This window comes from Crinia signifera, chromosome 8 (assembly GCF_055691185.1).
Source record: "Crinia signifera chromosome 8, ASM5569118v1, whole genome shotgun sequence".
Lineage (NCBI taxonomy): Eukaryota > Metazoa > Chordata > Amphibia > Anura > Myobatrachidae > Crinia > Crinia signifera.
The window spans coordinates 21,799,375-21,819,740 of NC_139224.1; the positions used below are offsets into that span (position 1 = coordinate 21,799,375).

At 46.8% G+C, this 20,366-nt stretch overlaps 1 protein-coding gene across 3 annotated transcripts in view; it reads left to right on the forward strand.

Annotated features, from left to right (window-relative positions):
• PDZRN3 (PDZ domain containing ring finger 3) overlaps positions 1–20,366 on the forward strand; it is a 190,909-nt gene that overhangs the window by 142,688 nt on the left and 27,855 nt on the right. The window contains exon 1 of one of the 3 annotated variants that reach the window (XM_083155970.1): positions 5,849–6,095. The exons of the other annotated variants lie outside the window; for them this stretch is intronic. Coding sequence (XP_083012096.1) covers positions 6,027–6,095 — 69 coding nt within the window. The 5' untranslated portion in view covers positions 5,849–6,026. Of the gene's footprint in view, positions 1–5,848; positions 6,096–20,366 lie in introns of those variants that run through there. 3 annotated transcript variants of the gene reach the window in all.

Here is a 20,366-nt window from a genome sequence, read left to right on the forward strand (position 1 = left end):
ACTCCAGTCTGAGCTGCTCCACCACCAAGGACACAGCTGCGCTCTCACACAGACGCATTTCCCCCTCGCTCCTGTGAGTAGCGCTCCTCACACTATCTATCCAGGAGTGGGGGGCAGCGTGCTCCCGGTCACTGTGCAGTGCACACTCAGCAGTAAGTGACCTGGAGCGCACAGCAGCAGCAGCACCATTCACCATGACAGACCTGCTCTTTCCTCTCTCCTATACAGCAGGTGGGAGCGGAGGAGGGGTTGACGACTGGCGGCACTGCGCTAGAGGGCAGACGTTCTCTGGCTTGTAGGCTGCCGCGCATGCGCTGAAGAGGCGGCTTTCTTGTTAAAAAAAAAAATCGAGAATAAAAGGTGAAGGCTGGCGGCGGCTGCGCGGGCCACATGAAGAGGTCTGGCGGGCCGGATTTGGCCCGCGGGCCTTGTGTTTGACACCCATGTTGTACCGTATCTGCAGAACCGTGAGATTATACTGTATCTGCGGGACATGAATGTTGTACCGTATCTGCGGGACCTGGATGTTTTACCGTATCTGCAGAACATGGAGATTGTACCGTATCTGCAGAATGTGGCGATTGTACCGTATTTCCAATGCTTGTTCCGCCACTAAACCCTTTGCCTGACATTTTCCTTAGTACGATGCTGGATAAATGACTTTGCTGGACGCTATCAGGTGTTGCTGGAGATAAAGGATAAAATCGGAAGATTACTCTTAAATCCGGGAGATTCCTAAAGCGCGGTATATTTACTTGGTGACCTTTTGATGGCTGTGGACGATTGCTCAGGGCCTATGTGTAAGTGCAGTCTCGTCGAGTGCCCGGGATTAAGGTTCTGAGTCGCAGCAGCTCAGCTGTCCACGCTTGGAAATTATTTTCATTTGTGAAATGGAATAAAAAAATTAATCGCCATGAACATGAAAGAGAATGGACAGGGCCAGTTATACCCAACAATAATGGTGCCAGTCTGTGAGACTCTAGCGTGGCCTGTTCATTTATACCCAACAATAATGGTGCCAGTCTGTAAGACTCTAGCGTGGCCTGTTCATGTGAATGGGTTATGATTTATGGCTCTTTGCTGTTTCTGCAAGATATGTAGAACACACCTTGCACTTCCAAAAAGTCTGTTCTGCAGGTTTGCATTACGCAGAGAACACAAGCTCAAACCAGGCCGTTTGCCGTCTGGCAGCACAGCCTGACAACAGTATACACATCGCTGTGACGCTGCGTGTTCCGGCACATCAATGTGGTGCTGCTTGTTCCGGCTCGCTAAAATCAATTTTCTCTGCGTTTGCTTTTTTTGTTATTAGCCTGCCACAGTATAGCTCCTGCTGGTGATATCCCCGCATTACTACTGTTTAACCCCTGCATCAGGTTGGGGTTTTGCTGGTTACTCCAACTGTCCCTGTGGGGATGTCCTTCAGCGATTTAGGGGGCACCAGAGTGATATCTCCCACCCCAAAACTTTCTGATGACCCCGCCTGTGCTTTTAACAGCCTGGTATAGCAGTTTTCCAGGTACTTCAAGTGAAATCATGAGTAAGGCGACATCTACCGCTGCTGGGGAAAAGGATGGTAAATGCTATATGAGTTCTAGAGCAGGGTTGGCCACTTTTACAGTCTCCTCGCCGAGACTATCAGCAGAACGGCGGGGGGTGGGGCCTGATATCATCACCATCACACCGTGCCCCAGTCCTGCAAATACTGGGATTCGCGGGTCTCCAATCAGGGGGTGGGGCTAAAATGATGTAATTTAGCCCCTCCTCGAATGCCGCGAATCGCGGTATTTAAATACTGCATTGTGGTTTTTAAATACCGGGAACGAGGGTGTATGGGTGGGCCCGGCGGAATCCAGGAGGTTTGCCCATCTTTCTGGGGGGGGGAGCGAGAGGGGGACCCAATTTCCGGGACCCGCCTGGCGAATCCAGGAGGGTAGGCAACCCTGTTCTAGAGGGGTTCCCCAATGCTTAAAGGCCAGAATAGCAGAACAGCGTCTCAGATCCCCAGTGATTACAAGTGAAACAAGAATGAGATATATAGGATACATTATATACACGTTTTGTAAACAAAATCCTTTCTAAACTAAAAAGTTATTAGTATTAGTGTTATTTTGCTACTACTATTAGTCACACCTTTCCCTGTGGCTTTCTATCTTCGCCTTTATCTGTTCTGTGTCTGCGGATAAATTCATCTGTTCTATGTGCTGATTCCCTAATTGTACTAGGCTGCCGGCTTTAGGAATCACAGGGGGGAAGGGTGTATATATAGTAATATATTAGAGTTTTTATACAGTGAGTGACAGCAGCTGCCCCTTCTACCTGCTGGAAATCTTACAATAACTTTACTACTTGTACACGTCCGGAATGTCACAGAATTGTGCCTGAGATTATCTTTTTGTCTTGGAAACACCTGGGTGTGGGGGTATTGAGTAAAGCAGGTAGGAGCTCTTCCCAATCACTCGGGAACGCGCAGGACAATGCCTTACGCCTAGCTAGAAGACAGGAATGCGTACCTTTACAGGTATGGTAAGATCAGTCACGGCGTGTGGACTTTCAGACGTGTGCTTGTGTGTTGGACTTTTCTCAGCAGTTTCTATGAAGCATGATGCAAAACTCCAGCGCTAAAGTGTGATGATGTCACAGGTGTTCAGTGACCTCACCCCAGTGTGAAGTCAGTGGGGTGAGCCTATTAGCAGCTATACCCCTGTAACGGGTGTGGATCGTTTTATAGACCACACTAAGGTCGACAGTCATTAGGTCGACATGTATCTAGGTCGACATAGGTGAAGGTCGACATAGGACAATGTCGACATGTGTTTAGGTCGACATAGCATTAGGTCGACATGGGTTAAGTCGGAGGGACGACATGTTTTTTTTTTTTTTACTGTTTTTTGCCCTGAATGTCGACATGTACACAGTTGGAAGGGAACCGCAGCTGCTCGCTTTGCTTCGGGCACGGTGCCTTGCTGCGCTCGGCACACTATTTTATTCTCCCACCATGCCCTAGTGGATAGTAGGGCATGAAATACCACCTGTCTGCACATGTCGGCTCAAAAATCAGTAAAAGAAAAAACATGTCGACCTAACGTTATGTCGACCTAAACACATGTCGACCTTGTCCTATGTCGACATAGACACATGTTGACCTTCACCTATGTCGGCCTAGATGCCTGTTGACCTTCCCACCTGTCGACCCAAAGGTGTCGACCTAAGTGTGGTCGGCAAAACGACGGTAAGCCCCTGTAACACACACACAACGTATATTGTTCGTTAAGGTACTCGTTTGTGTAATTGGGTCACATCCCGTGTACCTGCCCCTGGCTAGGAGGACAGGTACCGGTGTGTTTCTGCAGTGTGGAGTCTTCTTGATGTACGAGCAGTAATAATAGATTCCGTTACAGCTGCCAGTCTGTCTCTGGCACACATTCTGCTGCCAGCTACGTCGGTCACAAATGACAACCTGTCACTTTTCTTCCTGTGACATATTTGTCAGGTCCTGGTGTAAATGTGCCTCGGAGACTTGCTAATGAACTTTTGTCTTATGTAAGTTAGAACATAAAGTCTATGCTCAATGATATAGAGTACTACTGTACAGGTAGATTTACCAAACCTCATATCCAGCCAAGTGGGGGATCACACCAGGTAATATACTCCTCTTGTGTTCACGCGTGACATTTTCCTGTTTTGTTTTTTCACCATTACGTTGGTGCAATGTTTTTACAGAAATCATTGCCAACACCATTTTCCAAGAGATTTGGCGTGCGTACAGTATGTTACCGTCCTCTCATCTCTTAAGTCAGTCGGATCCATTCATAAGATTGCATTTACAGTAGGAGCAAGTTTCATCTTTGCTCCTTTGGGCAGGGCTAGCCATGGCTAGCCATGGCTAATCTATTGTTCTCAGCTGCAATACAATACGTATTGCAGCTGAGAACAATAGAATATCCATGGCTAGCCATGGCTAGCCATGGCCAAAGGAGCAAAGATGAAACTTGCTCCTACTGTAACTGCCAACCAGTCAGAAATGAGCTGTTATCTGTCTGGTGTGAGTTATATCACAAAAGCAGCCGCCTGATTGGTTATCTTTGCTCTGTGCACTTTTTCGCACACCTGAATGCACTGTTAGGAAATTGTCTCCATCATTTCTTACCACAGCCATAAATTTGCTGGAAAAACTGGAGCAGTCATGTGACCTATGGTTTTCTCAGAACATAAGAACCGAGCCATAGGTACCGCCGTGCGAGACTTATACCCCTTTCACACCAGCCTAAATTCCCGGGTTGGGTCTGGGAACAACCCGGGACTAGCTCTGGTGTGAAAGGTTCCAGGGACATATTCCCTGTTAAATTTGCTGGCATTTCAACCCTGCTAAAGTAGCAGGGTTGCTCCCGGGTCCTTCCAGGGTTACAGGCTGGTGTGAAAGGTGCAGGGACATGTTCCTCCTTCCCCTGTTGCCTCTGCTGATGCTGATTTGCTAGCAGGGCAACTTCCTGTTTTGGTGGACGCTCACAGACAGAGGCAGCATACAGCGTGCAGGGAGACACTGTGCATGTTCTGTGGCACCACAGACCCCAGAATTGCGTTTTAACCCCCTGAAAGCCAAGAATGTCTGCATTGGCAATCACACAGCATACAGGAAGACACTGCGCAAGCTCTGTAGCACAACAGACCCCAGCAGCGCTATGTCACCCCTGAAAGCCTACAATGTCTGCTAAGCCCTCCCTCTTTCCCTAATTACCTTATCTTTGTGAGCCTAAAAATGGCCATTTTCAATGAAATTCTCATAGAAATGCAGGGTCATCCCAGGTTCAGTGTGAAAGGTGCCGACCCTGGTTTCCTCTGCTTCAAAAAGCATGTGTGAACGGGTCCCAACCCGGGAATGTCCCTGCATGTCCCTGGAATTTAATTCCCGGGTTGGTCTCTGCATTTCTGGTGTGAAAGGGGTATAATAATACATCTATCCTGGTTATTACGGAGCACCAGAAAAGTGTAATCATGTGAAATAAAGAATTTGGATTGAACGGCTTTGAGGGAAACTGTATTTTTGGTCCCGAAATTGATTGTCAACTTGTTTGAGATGTACAAATTGGCATTATTCTTATGGAAACAAAAAAACAGAACAAAATTATTTATTTCTCTTTATTTTCACCTAGCAGAACCACAGATGCCCCTAGTGTCCCAGCAGGGCTGCCAAGCACATCCTAAGATGCACCCAAAGTCATTCCCGGATATCATGCCAGCACTACCTCTTCGCCAAGTGACCTAGAAATGGCTGCTAAACAGGATCCAGCGCGCAGGGTTGCACTGAGCAGCAGATTTGCAATACAGACCTTCAGCCCTGCACTCTCATCACCTTGATGTTTTACATGCACCCCACTAAGAAGCAGGCCCTCCTATCAGCACCCAGACATTGATAGGTCTGCGCTGTGGCTCTGTGGACATTATTTGGGCTACAAACAGTCTGAGCACCACTGCGACCTCGGTCCTTGCAGGTCGGTGCTGAGTGGGCAAGCAGCTGTGGCATTGACTGGCATGGCAACTGTGTCGTCTCTGGCTTGAGGGCAAATTATTTCTGCTAGTTGGCATCATTCTTTGATTTACCGGTTCTGTGCCTGTAATTTGCAGGCAGTATTGTGACAGAAGCGCTGAAGATTTCGTCTCTGTCATCCTTGCTCCAAAGCCACTTGTTTAAAACGTCTGTCACAGTCCCCGGTTCCAGTCCCTGTATCAGTGTCTCCATCTGAATAGGCAGTGAGAGCTGATTAATATGCATGAGGAGCTGTATTTAGTGTGTGTGTGTGTGCGCGCTGGTCCACTGCACAGCAGCCAGACTCTGTCACTAGAGGGAGGGCTGTGCTGTATGTGTGTGAGAGCGAGGGAGGCAGCAGCCAGACACACACACACAGAGGAACACTTTGCCTTCTGTCACCAAGTGTTCAGAATCAATGTGACGGGTTTCCCCGGGACTGGGCAGCCCTGCACAGGGTACCTGCACGCATGCATCGCCTCTGACACCTTCCTCAAACATGGGATGCAGCTTATGCAGCCTGCGGAGAGCCAGCGAGGAATACAGGCTACTCTATGAAGTTTGCCAGGTAACATCATGACATTTTAACTGCCACGTGTGGGTGACGGTGCCAACCGCTGGGCCGCCTGCCTCCTGAGTGCCAGCGAGTTGGCAGCAGGTGATGCTTGTTGGGTTGCTGCATGAAATAACGGAATACTTTTTAAGAGTCTTAAATTCCTTCGGTACATCCCAGGTGCCATCTGTTTGTAGCGCTTGCCCGCTCCGTCTTTGTGGATCATTGAAGGGGCAATGTCACAGGGCATTACTGCGGGCATCGTTACAAACTCTGTTTTGGAGGATGGCAGCTGTGGCGATGAGGCTTACCTGTTTTGCTGACTAACGCAGCAGGGGGGTATTAGAGAGATGTGCTTGGTAATGGGGGTTTTATCTGCAAATGCAAGGACTGCGATGCTTTGTGTTTACTGTGGGCTGTCAGCAGCTGAATCAGAGGGTTGCAGTGAATGTGTGGCGCATGGTGCGTAGCGCGTGAGCCGGCCGTCACGTTGCTTGTTATCTGACAGCGGGGGCAATCTTTGTACTTTTTAACTTTCAAATCGCAGCCGGTCTCAGGTGTTACAATGAGTGGATCGCTTTGTGAAACTGCTCAGATCATTTCTTTTGGCGCACAATCTTTTTGCAGCAAGCGACTGAAACTCAGACGGAGCGTAGAATAATTAGCCGCTAGTAATGTCAGTATAGAGGTGAATTATTCTGGGCTCTCTTATCTGTATGTTCTGTGGTTTTACAGCATTTACCTCGTCATAACTAATGTTGGATGCATTAGAACCATTCTGTTTGGGTCCAGTTTTAAAGTAAGTTACAGAAGTGTCCGCGTACGTCTAGGCTCCTTTTACGTTAAATATGCGTTTTTTGTTTATGCTAATCTTCTGTTCAATAGCTTATGTGCAAAACAGAATGGGGCGCACAAGCAGTTTCTGCTGATTACAATGACATGTGACTGCAGCAGTATCTGCATATGAAATGTTACCGTGTTTTCTAGGGCAAACTCTGTCATGTTCCATTTTTTATGCGGATACAGCAGCAGTCGCACAGATTTTAATAAGCATGTTGCGTATCATTTTAATCAGCAGTAGCTGCTTGTGCGTCTCATTCGGCAAATAAGATAAGGTCGTAAAAAAGACACACAATTCTACTGATTCATACGGCACTCACGCGTTATGCATAACATGACTTGTATCGCATGGAGGATAGATATATGTAGACACATCTGTAGGAATATTATTAAGTCGATGTATTAAATAGTTTTAGTATTGTTGTTCAAGCTTAAGGCTTGTTACTATTAAGAACTTTTGTGAAACTTGCCGCACATTTCATCTCAACTTGCTGCACATTTCATCTCAACTTGAGGTTCGCAAGTTATTGCTCCATTAAGGGGTTTAACCTCATTTAGGTTATTGCTAATTGATATGATTATATACATTTTTAAGGGTTCATTTAAAGAAGAAGAGATATTCAATGTGAAATTTCCCTGTTAAAGGCGCAGCGTTAATCCAAGAGTTTCAGAGAAGTCAATGGGGCATATGTATTAAGCCTGGAGAAGAGATAAACTGGAGATAAAGTGGAGATAACTTGGAAGAGTTAACGCACCAGCCAATCAGCTGTGTTTGAAATATGACAGTTGGGATCTGATTGGCTGGTGCATTATCTCCTTCCACTTTATCTCCAGTTTATCTCTTCACCAGGCTTAATACATCTGCCCCATTGTTATTTACAGGACTCCATAAAATCATACTGTGTGTGTTCAGGATAATGCGTACCGTGTGTGTGTTCAGGATTATGTACTGTATCGGCTGTTTGTTTTTTTTGTTTTTTTGTCACATACAATTTTAAAGTATTTTATATAGTTGAATTATGTTTTCATTTTAGTAGTATTGTTGTATCAGATGAGATGGGAAGAATATATAAGTCTAGACTAGAGCATCATTGGTACAGGTTGCAAAAACACCACAGCTGCAGTTTTCAATGTGACCATTAGAGGGCAGCGTGTCTATGGAAAGCTCCCTCTTTACCGTTCCCCAGAAAGTTTCTTACAGTAGGTGAGAGGATTTTTCTTGAAGTGCTGGTACAAGTGTGGGAGAGACAGTAATGAACACATCTATTCCTATCCCGCCACCAGCTTTGGCTAATTAACAAGTTTAATTAAGATAAATCTTGTTTATTTATTATCCCTCTGCAAATTAAGTGCTATAAAAGGCCAGATTGTGCGTTATGCCTGTAACATCTGTGCAATTTACGTTACTCAGAGCGACAGGATACTTATATCCTCCATCATTTCTACCTGAGATACTGGCAGCACATAGTGGGACACGCAGAAATAGTGCACTGCGGCCCACGTACTGAGCGTGTTCAGTAGCGTTTGTACGTTGCGTACCTTTGGGTGCATATAATCTGTGGCTGCTTCTACTGGAACTGACCTACGTCCAACTCTTTGCAGCCCACACAGTGCACCAAAATTCCCTCGCTTTGCAGCCCACACAGTGCACCAACATTCCCTCGCTTTGCAGCCCACACAGTGCACCAACATTCCCTCGCTTTGGAGCCCACACAGTGCACCAACATTCCCTCGCTTTGCAGCCCACACAGTGCACCAACATTCCCTCGCTGAAATTGGTTGCACCAGATTACCACTCAGTAACACTTCTGCAGTCCTAAGTGCTGGGCGTGCAATGTACATGGGTTCAGTGAGGCTCGACCACCTTGGAACAAGAAGCTAGCGCTGTGTCCGCTTGTGCAGTTACCTGGGGAGGACGTCAAGGTGGAGGGCCCGGTACATGCGGGATTCCCCAGCTCTTAGCACTTCCATTGGTGGTTAACTCACTGAGATCCATCACACACTAGCAATAAGGTACTCCTGGGTGCATTGGCATTGCTGTTGGCCAGTTGCCGTCCTGGATCACTCATGCATCATCCGCAAAGACGCATGTGAGTCGCTTGTGTCTTCCCAAAGATGCGTATGCAGCTTGGGTCATATGTGCAGTAAGGGTAAAACCGCTAGAAGCGAGCGCATGGAAGTTGCGTTGTGTGATTCAGAATCGGGTTGTTTTCTTTGAGCTTGCAGTTTCACACGGGAACAGAACTTTCTGTGTCATGGGAGACCAGAGTGTGCTGTATGTGTGACGTTTTCTGGGGTCAACAACATTGAGAGCGGGGGGGGGGGGGGGAGAGAGATATAGTTGCCATTGTAACGGAGTGGAAATGCCCCCTCAAAGCCCAAGTTTGCCCCTGGCTCATGGAGTTTTGTACTCAGTCCTATGAGGCTACGAACAAAACTCCACAAATCCAGCGGCAAAGTAAGGTGCACTAGAATTCTGAACATATATAGTACATAAGACAGACAGCACTATGATGATACAGTAATGTCCGCTCGTTACATAAATGTTCGCTTCTAAGCTATAAATCACAACCTGCATCTGTTTTTTGCTTGCATATATATATATCTATATAAGGTTCTATATCCTCGTACCAGGCCGTGTTCCGCCATATTACAGTATATGTTGTATTTAGTTCTGAGGGACATTCCGTTCTGTGGATAACTGCAGCCAAGCATTTGTGTTAGAGTTTCCAGTAAACAAGGTCATTGGTTTGTTGGCCTCTGTTCCACCCAGGAGAATGAGCTTTTGGTGGTGCGCCCAATAAGAGGCTTGCTGTCCGCATTGTGTTTGTGAACCCTTGTGTTACCGTCAGGCTGTGCCCGCAGCAGTGACGAGCCCATAGTGTCACCAATTCTTTCAGCATCCTGGCTGTCGCTGATACGTGGATTCTGGAGGGCATGAGGCAGGAAAAACTCCGGAGGCGTCAAGTAAACAATGCGCTCAGCCATTATAAGTATTGTGCACCGGTCACCCGTGTACAGCACCACCGTTCCGCAATGCTATGTTACATTGTGTTACTTAGGATTCCATAGGCTGCTTTGTCCTGAAGGGCACAGTGGCTGCCTCCGTTGTGCCCAGCTGACATGTGCCCTTTGATGGGTTACATACCGCATCATTAGTCTTAGACATCCAACACAGGGTGGAATCGGTTGTTTGATTCCACACTTGCAAACTGTTCTGTAGAAAGCTCTTGGGATTCTACCACCCAAGAGACATGACATCACTCGAATGGGTGTGGTTCGGTGGATCAGGCCATGACATCATGTGTCCTTTTCCTTTAGGGAATACTGACAAAAGTATCCAAATATCGCCCCATGTTTTGAAGTCCTGGCCATCCCCAGTCCACAGGAGCCACCAACAGTCCATGTTCTCCAGGCCACCTGTGGATCTGAAGAATGTGTCGGTTAGGAATGAATGCAGCAGGTTTGAAAATTTAACAATTAGTGATGACTACACCTGTGCACCAGCTAGGTAGTCTGGGAAATGTGATTGTTAGTAATGACTGCACCTGTCCCTTTGCTAGGTGGTCTGTGAAATGTGATTGTCCGTAATGACTACACCTGTGCACCAGCTAGGTGGTCTGGAAAACATGATCATTAGTAATGACTACATCTGTGCACCAGCTAGGTGGTCTGGAAAACAGGACTGTGTGTAATGACTACACCTGTGCCCCAGTTAGGTGGTCTGGGAAATGTGACAGTAGTAATGACTACACCGGTGCCCTAGCTAGGTAGTCTGGGAAATGTGAATGTTAGTAATGACTACACCTGTGCCATAGCTAGGTGGTCTGGGATATGTGATAGTTATTAATGACTACATCTGTGCACCAGCTAGGTGGTCTGGGATATGTGATAGTAATGACTACACCTGTGCCCTAGCTAGGTAGTCTGGGAAATATGATTGTTAGTAATGACTACACCTGTGCCCTAGCTAGGTAGTCTGGGAAATATGATTGTTAGTAATGACTACACCTGTGCCCTAGCTAGGTAGTCTGGGAAATGTGATTGTTAGTAATGACTACACCTATGCACCAGCTAGTTAAGAGCTCCTTAGAACTGTATTGGCTAACGCTGGTAAGGTTTGCACTTACGTAGGACTTTTACATAAAAAATTGTGATGTCATAGAGGTAGGTGGAGCCTTTTTGAGTAAACACAGACATATAATGCACAACAGAGAGTGTCCTTTGGCAATTTACCATTTTGACAACAATGAAAGGATACTAAATGGATTAACCCTCATTAGATCTGCCCTTTCTGATGCCACATAAGGTTATGTAATGCACAGTTGTCTGGGCATGGAAGGGGTTACTTAGCTTTCTTAGAATCTTCAATAAAATCGTAAGCTCTTCTGCCCAGAATGGTCTTCCAGCGTTATTCCCACCATTTGTTATCTCAGTCTGTTAACCTTCCCTTTGGTTATCTAATCGTACAAACTATTGATTGTATTTATCAGCCGGAGGCACCAGCCAGATGAGTAATAGCATTTGTGCTGCTCATTGTCCATCAGTTAACCTCGTGTACATGGAAAAGTCCCCAGATTTATGTGACTGTCATCTGTGTGCACCAATAGGACCCAGATCTGTGTGACTGTCACCTGTGTGCACCAATAGGACCCAGATCTATGTGACTGTCACCTGTGTGCACCAATAGGACCCAGATCTGTGTGACTGTCACCTGTGTGCCCCAATAGTACCCTGATTTATGTGACTGTCATCTGTGTGCACCAATAGGACCCAGATTTGTGTGACTGTCACCTGTGTGCCCCAATAGTACCCAGATTTGTGTGACTGTCACCTGTGTGCCCCAATAGTACCCAGATTTGTGTGACTGTCACCTGTGTGCCCCAATAGTACCCAGATTTGTGTGACTGTCACCTGTGTGCACCAATAGTACCCTGATTTGTGTGACTGTCACCTGTGTGCACCAATAGTACCCTGATTTGTGTGACTGTCACCTGTGTGCCCCAATAGGACCCAGATTTATGTGACTGTCACCTGTGTGCACTAATAGTACCCTGATTTATGTGACTGTCACCTGTGTGCACTAATAGTACCCTGATTTATGTGACTGTCACCTGTGTGCCCCAATAGGACCCAGATGTATGTGACTGTCACCTATGTGCCCCAATATTACCCTGATTTATGTGACTGTCAACTGTGCGCACCAATAGGACCCAGATTTATGTGACTGTCACCTGTGTGCCCAAATAGTACCCTGTTTTATGTGACTGTCACCTGTGGGCCCCAATAGTACCCTGATTTGTGTGACTGTCACCTGTGTGCCCCAATAGTACCCAGATTTGTGTGACTGTCACCTGTGTGCACCAATAGTACCCTGATTTGTGTGACTGTCACCTGTGGGCCCCAATAGTACCCTGATTTGTGTGACTGTCACCTGTGCGCACCAATAGGACCCAGATTTGTGTGACTGTCACCTATGTGCCCCAATAGAGGGGGGAGGGGCACCTTGGTGTCTACAGCTATTACTGAGCATCATGGGAAGTAACAACCTGGCATAATATAATGTTAATCCAGTAGTGTCACGTACATAATTGAGGGACATCTTCACTTGTGGATACAGCCCCCTTTGTCGGGATTGACTGACTGACTGCTGAAGAACACGAATACTCAGAGGAGAACCTAGGGAGGAGAGCTGCCCACACTAAATGGAAACATTAAAATGCCACGCTTGATACTGACAGTGGGCACAGTGGTAAAAATATTAGGGGTGCTGAATTGTCAACAGTACACATGGAGCTGACTTACTATGCCTCCATATTGATTTTTTCCCGTGATGACCTGGGTAATTCTGATTGGATGATCAGTGTGCTCAGAAGTCACACGGCCTGTTTAGAGTGGAGCAAAACTCCATCTATTATAGAAGGCACCCTGGCGTAGGTGGCAATCAAACAAAGTGTATTGTTATCTTCAAAGATCATTATTGTTCATTCTAGAACCCTGCAACTTTCAAAACCAGTGCAATTCCTCTCTCCTGCCTGGGGTGTCGCTGTCTGCTTTGGTGCCTCCAGTACAGTCGGGTCTGTAGTGAGATACAGGCCACAATGTGATAAAGACACCACAGCAAACAGCGACACCTCAGGCAGGACAGAGGAACTGCACGCTGCCTTCACAAAAACCAGAAGAGGGAATCTGGACATTCAGGAAGAGTAGCTGAGTAAGAACCGTAGGCCTGTCCAGGAGTCTGTTTGACATGGCTCCACCTGGTTACCCGGAGAAACTGCACCAGGCTGCCATGGAACTGGGCTTATTTATATTATAGCCAGGGGAAACTGGGTTTTTAATAAAAATAATTACTGTAGAATCATCCATTGCCCCGTGTTTATAACTGTGCTAAACCTTGAGGATAAGCAGTATTTTTGATTGTTTGTTTGCTAGTTTGTTTTAGCTTTGTGTATTATTTAAATGGTGGTTAATTATAAAGACACAACACTATGTTTTGTCTGTATGTACAAAGGGGTAAAAAACAAATAGAAAATCTATTACTTGTAGCTTTGTAGGATGCACCAGCAAATTACAGCTGAGCAGTCCCAGTGCATCTGTTTGCCTGAATCCTCGCAGTCAGCAACACAAAGACGATCAAATCCAGCAGAAGCCAACGTGAGATCCCTTCTTCATCCACTAATAACTCAAAGAGCCTCTCTTCATTAAGGGATTTGGTGCGGTGCCAGCAATTTCATCGTTATCTGCTCTGTGCTTAATAATACAGAACAATATCCCCCTCTTGTCATGCCAATACCTTATTGTACCTTTAATTACATTATAAAATGCCTGTAAGGACTCCTACTTATTATGAGCTGCGGGTTACACTGCGCCGAGAGCTGCATAATTAAAACCTGGTGTCTTAGCACTTTCCTCTAGGGGCAAAGGGGTTAAAATAATCCGGAAATAGTCTAATTTGGATTCTCACAATGAATTCATTCCTTGAATTATAGAAGTGAATGAATGGAGGGTGCCGATTGGCTGGATTAAGTTTTGTAGAAACCATTAATACCCTCCCAGAATCCTTTGCGGTTCCCGTGCTCTTTATTCGTATACGTAGATTAACCCTTTGAGCGCCGAGTGAATTTGTCAAAAACGGGTGAAAATTGGCAAGCGAACATTTTTATTCACCATGGTGACCTGTAAGGTTTTCCATTATATAGGAAACATGGGGGACATTTACTAAGATGGGAATACGACTTCACATGTGCTGTTGCTATGGGCAACCAATCAGAATCTACTTCTTCTTTATTTAGCACCCTCTGGAAGATAGTAGACAGGATCTGATTGGTTACCCACAGCAACATCACATGCAAAGTCTTATTTCCATCTTAGTAAATTTCCCCCATAATCTTTTTTTTACACAACATTTTTTCTATTTGAATTTATATAACAAATGTAAGCGATGCCGGCGTTTTTATCAGATATTTTGCACGTCTCTCACAGAGATGCTGACACTCAAAGGGTTAAAGTTCAGAAGCCAAATCCATCAGAAAGCCCCTTTTAAGGTGTATTCAAGGGTCAGAATCCATTACCCACAAGGTTCTGTCAGAGCAAGGTTTTCTTGCCATAGTTACCCACAATGCCCGTCACCGCTTATTGGGCCTGATTCGCTCTCCTATGCCGATATTCAATGCACCTGAGTCACGCCGCTAATACCACTGCTCCTCAGAATGAGGCAACACACCTTGTGCTACGGACAAGTCCTTTCCGGTTGATTGACTGGACCACACAGAGGGCCTGTTACTGTGATTGGGGGGGGATTACCCTCCTCACACACCCTGACATCAGCCATCTCTTAGCCAGATTAACTGGGTCGGGTGTTAATCTGATTTATTCTCAGGCATCACACTTGTTTTGCCAGCTGCGATCGGATTGCCAGGTTGTGTGGCCAGCGTTAAGCTCCGACTCCACGTCTTACAACTCATCAGACGCCCGCGACTCTGTAGCTCACGGAGAGATTAGAAGATCTATAAAATTCTTTCAGAACAACAGAATGAAAGAGCATTGACGGCGCAGGAAGTTCCGATGCTGCACGGGTTAACCAGCATCTGCCATCTGGCTGCGTTCTGGGATGAGTGATTATGATTGATGGGCGGTTTACATCCCTGGCACATACAGGTGTTACTTGGGAAGACGCTGCCTCTCGTGTTACATAACACTGACAAATGAGATTACTGCGGGGGTACTAGCTCCCAAATTGTGCAGCAAGCGTTTTAGGAACAAGTAGTTGCACATTTGCAGGCACGATTTGACGTTCCACTTGCTGCTAAACGGAACGTCTCTTGTTTACAGATAACGAGGATTAGCTGAGAGCACTTAGCGCATTTATCTCATCTGAATATTGTGCTCATTTCTGTGTTCTCGTGCCTGGCTAGCTATTTGCACACAGTACATCAGTAACACTGTATACAGTAATATGACATTCAATCAGCAAGCAATTGGATTGGGTATAAAAAATAAAAATCACTTGCAGGCTTCATTATACTGTTTATCTTGGCGAACGTATGCAATGACTAATACCCCCTTTCACACCAACCAAAATTTCTGGGTTGGCCCCGGGAACAACTTGGCACTAGCGCTGGTGTGAAAGGCCCCAGGGTCGAACTCCCGGGGCCGAGGTGCCAGGATTTCAACCCTGATAGCTAGCAGGGTTGCTCCCGGGACCTTCATGGGTTGCTGGCTGGTGTGAATGCTACTCACCCGGCTTGGGTGCCCCTCCCTCCGCTGCCTTTTGCTATGGGGACTGCTGGAAACTTGGGGACTGAGTGGCCGGTCCCCCCTCCTCCTCCCTCCGCTGGGGGGACTGCTAGGTATGGAGCGTTTGGTCCGCTTCCCCACCGCTGCTGCCGCCGCTGGGGGGACTGCTAGGGAAGGAGGTGCCTGGTGCACTGACCCACTGCTGGGGACACGGAGATGCCAGGTTCCCCCTCACACCAGAAAATGCAGGGACTACTCTGGTATGAAAGGGGCCAATCCGAGAATGACACCAGTGCCCGCCCCCTATTCAGCCATCAAATAAAAGTCCGATCCCTGACATTGAACAGTTGGCTTGTGCAGCATCGTAGATGCCACAAGCCGCCCAATGAAGGGGGAGATATCCAATGCTACGTCGTAGGACACAAGTCAGATGACTGCAGCAGGCGTCTGCATGTAATAGAAGCCTCATGCTGCATGACCATACGCACCCATATAACTCATTGCTTCCAAGGAAGATTATGGTATGAATGGTCGACACGGTCTTGGTCAACAGACACTAGTTCACCACTAACGGTCGGCAGGCAAAAGGTCAACGTGGAAAAGGGTCAGCGTGAGTTTTTTGTGTCTTTGCCGACATAAGTAAAGATGGACATTGTGTCGCGGCTTTGGGGACACTAGTATAATCTAACTGTGCCCACTGGGATGGTAAAGTTTTTGTTTTTTTTAAATCCTGAAAAACTCATGTCAACGTTTTTTTTGTTGTTGGCCTGTTAACGTCCTTTCTAAAACTTCTATCACACAGACTGTATCTAAGGGCAGGATTTCTGTGGTGAATGAGGCCAGTCTGTGGTGGGGCGGACGTCCCCGGTTTGACAGCTGGGAAGGTCCATGATCTCCAGGAAACGGCTCTCTAATGATCCCGGTGCCCGTGTGCGCAGCTCCGAAGTTTCCTATGCTTAATTAGACATTCATCAGCAGTTGGCAATTGAAATGTTCCTCTTGACTTGCGTATGAATAATGCAGCGCTTCTGTGTGAATCCTCACTTGGAAGATCCTTTTATTGCACATAAATCCATATGAATAGGGGAATGTTCACTTACGAGCGAGCGAACAATCAAACAGTCAGCTTGAGACAAAACGACGGAGGCTCTCGAGAATATTATTTTCCGGCAGCCTGGGCAAAACTCGCTCAGCTGCTTAAAATATCGCTGCCAGTTTTTTTTTTTTTTTATTTGAACTAGAAGTAAAAATAGTTTTAGAATAACTTTATAGAACTGCTCGGCGCAGCAACACCTTTTGTGGTTTTAAAAGCCCCCACTGAGAGTCTGGCGGGGTAGGCCTGCGGCACGCAAGTATTATTTTTATACGATTAGCAGAGCAAATGTGCCCCGGACCGTCCAAGTTAGCATTCCCTGAAAGGGGAGGGGCTTCTTTGAGGGGTTGATAGCATCAATAAAAGATGGGTGGGGTTTACCTGATTAGGGAGGGGCTTACTTTGTCCTGATTTTCCCACTTCTGAATGTTGTGATAATAAAATAAATAATAAAGTTCCTTCGCCATACAAGAGGCACCAGATCCCAATTGTACATGATTCATATTACTGAAATTCTTGATGTATATATTCAGGTTCCACAGCATTCACTAGAATCATCCATTGTAAGCTGGGAGCAACGGCAGGCCAAAAGGACAGACTGTGCAAGATGGCCGACACAAAGCAACCTCCGTAGTGTGATCTGGCCGCTTGGGAGACTGTTACGGCGATTACACTCTATAGAAGCAAATGTATCCTCTTCCTACCCTCTGAATGTTAATAAGCAAAATATAGGCTCCCGAAACTCACCGCATTACTGTCCCTGTCTTTATTTGTTAGCAAAAGTGGGAGCTGCCATATTCGCTTTCTTTTACTGTTAAAGGTGACAATGAAACCAAAAAATCTCACATTGGGGCAGATAGTGTTCCCTCTAGGAATTTTTGGGGCCAGGGCGCCGCTGCACGGGGGCAGCGCAATGGGGGCGGACTGGGCCCACAGACGTCATCGTTGTAGGCGGTCCCGGGCCGCTGACTTCACGAAAGGGGGCGTGCCCGGGCCGCGAGGTCACTAAAGGGGGCGTGCCTGTGCCGCCGCGTCACTAAAGGGGGTGTGCCTGGGCCACTGCGTCACTAAAGCGGGGGTGCCCGGGCTGCCTCCGTCGTGCAAGGGGGCGGACCTGGCCTTGCCGAAGTCCCTGAGCTGCCGGGGAAGCTTAACGCCTCCAAGATTGCGGTGCCTGGAGCTTCCCCGGGCACACCATTAAGTCAGGCAGCAGGCTGGAGGGGCAGGGCGCATTTTGCCCTTTAGAAATCGGACAGGGCGCAACGCCCCGCTTAAACAGCCTAGCGGGAACACCAGGCAGATATATTAAGCCTGGTAAAGTGGGGATAAAGCAGTGATAAAGTGGAAGGTGGTAACTTTGCGGCCAATCAACTGTAATTTTTCAAACACAGCTGATTGGCTGGAGCGTTATAACCTTCTACTTTATCACCACTTTATCACTTCACCAGGCTCAATACCCGTAAAGCAACGCCAACCGCTTTTGTTGAACAGCAGCTTAGATAATGAGGTTTAATGTATCTGACGTTTGTAATAACACGTCCCTATGCATGGGGGATTGGAAGATTCGTGGTACAAATAATAACACACATATACTGACTGGTATTGATAGATGGCACATGTTGAGATGAACTGTGCTTTATCACCCGCCATAGATGTCCTGTAAGCCCTTCGGTTAGATTGATGGACTGATGATCTCTAATATGCTATATCAGTGGTTCCCGCGCGGGCTGCCTTGGCTACATACTTATACTGGCCTCTATAACTCCTCTCTGCTGCAGAGCGCTGTCCTGTATACAGTGAATGACATAATGTCACTTCCCGCTGCTAATCTCCCCACCGTATATACATCTGCTCCTGGCTGGAAGCAGGTGGAGGGGAGGGAGGGCTGCAGCTCAGCCAGAATCACATAAAGAAGGCGAAATGTGCAAAGCACATAACAGTCTTGCCTAGACTAATGAATTACAGAGGGACGAACTATTTCTTTCTTTCTGTTACTTGGCAATTGGCAACTAAAACCATGCAACCAGCAGGGCCCTCCTTCCTTCTGTCCCCTCCTCTCTTTGCTTTTTTATTATTCTTGTATGATGATATGCATCTTGTATTAGAACGTGTGTTATGTCACCCTCACTTTTCAATGTTTTCCAGTATTATGCTGCCGGCTACCCGGGATACCAACGTTGGTATTGTGAACACCGGCATCCCCGTGGCTGGGATACTTAGTGCATCCCCTATGAAAGCATGTGTGCTACTGGGATACATATGATACCACCGGTGCTCAGGATGCTGGCATCCTAATATGGAGAATTCGGATGTGTTCCATAGGTACCTTTTAAACTGCTCTCCTATCCCCTCACCCTCCCTTTCAGCAGCCTAACCCTGCCTCCTCACATCCTAACCCTCCCACTAGTGCCTAACCCTTGCAACCCGCTGCCTAAACCTTACCACCCACCCTCAACCTAACCCTAACTCCCCCTTGTAAATACCTAACCCTCCCTCCCTGCAGCCTAACCTCCCCTCCCCCAGAGCCTAACTCTTAGGGTGACATTTAATAGGATGAGAGTTTCACATTTTTTGCCGCGAATTCCCATATTTAATGAGCTGCGTATTCCGGGCAAAAAAGAGAGATAATGGGCGATTTTTAGTCATGAAATGTTCAAAATTGTGTTAAAAAAAAATGGCGTGAGGTCACCCGTCCTGAGCATAACCAGCCGGATCATTGAGCCGGACCTGGCTCCAAAAATACGGGGGACAAAAAGCATAGGGGTCCCCCCCGTATTTCTGAAAGGTGTCTTTTATTTTAACATTCTTTTTACTGGTGGAATACAAGTCCCAGCGGGCCCATTAATGCCCCACATGCTGGCACTTGTAGTTCACCTGTATAAAGCAATGTTATGAATGACTGTTTTAACCCTATCAGGCCGGCGTCCAATGCCACTGGGATGCCGGTAACAGCCCTGGGCTTCAGCCCTGGAAGGGTGAAGCCTGGGGGGGGGGCTTTATTGGGGGGCCCCCACTCCTCCAGGTACCCCGTCCAAGGCTGACCACACGGTGCTCATGGTACGGCCGGGGGACCTTATGTAAAAAGTGTCCCCTGGCTGTGGCATGACACTGCAGGCTGTTGGAGCCCGGTGCTGGTTTAAAAATGCAGGGGACCCCCAGATTTTTTAGTCCCCCGTATTTTTGGAACCAGGACAGGCTCAATGAGCCCGTGGCTGGTTATGCTCAGGAGGGGGGACCCCACACCATAAAAAAAAAAAAAAAAAACTTTTACACATTTTTTAAGACAGGACCAATTCGCCTGTTAGAACCTGGTCTGCATGTGTGGCGATTTTTAGACACATTTTCACGAATTCGCATCTCATTAAATATGCGATTTGTATACTTTTTAATGGGAAAACATCTGGATGCGAGTACCGGCGTTACTAAATATCGCACTTTCAGAATGTGTGATTTCGCCGCAAAAGAACGCGATTTTTGCAGTTTTTCGCATATCATCAAATATGCAAATTTCGGAAAAAGTGCGATTTTGCACGTTTTTTTGGCTAAAAATTGCACAAATCACATTTTCGCATCTCATTAAATGTCACCCCCTGTCTCCCCCTAGTGTCTAAACC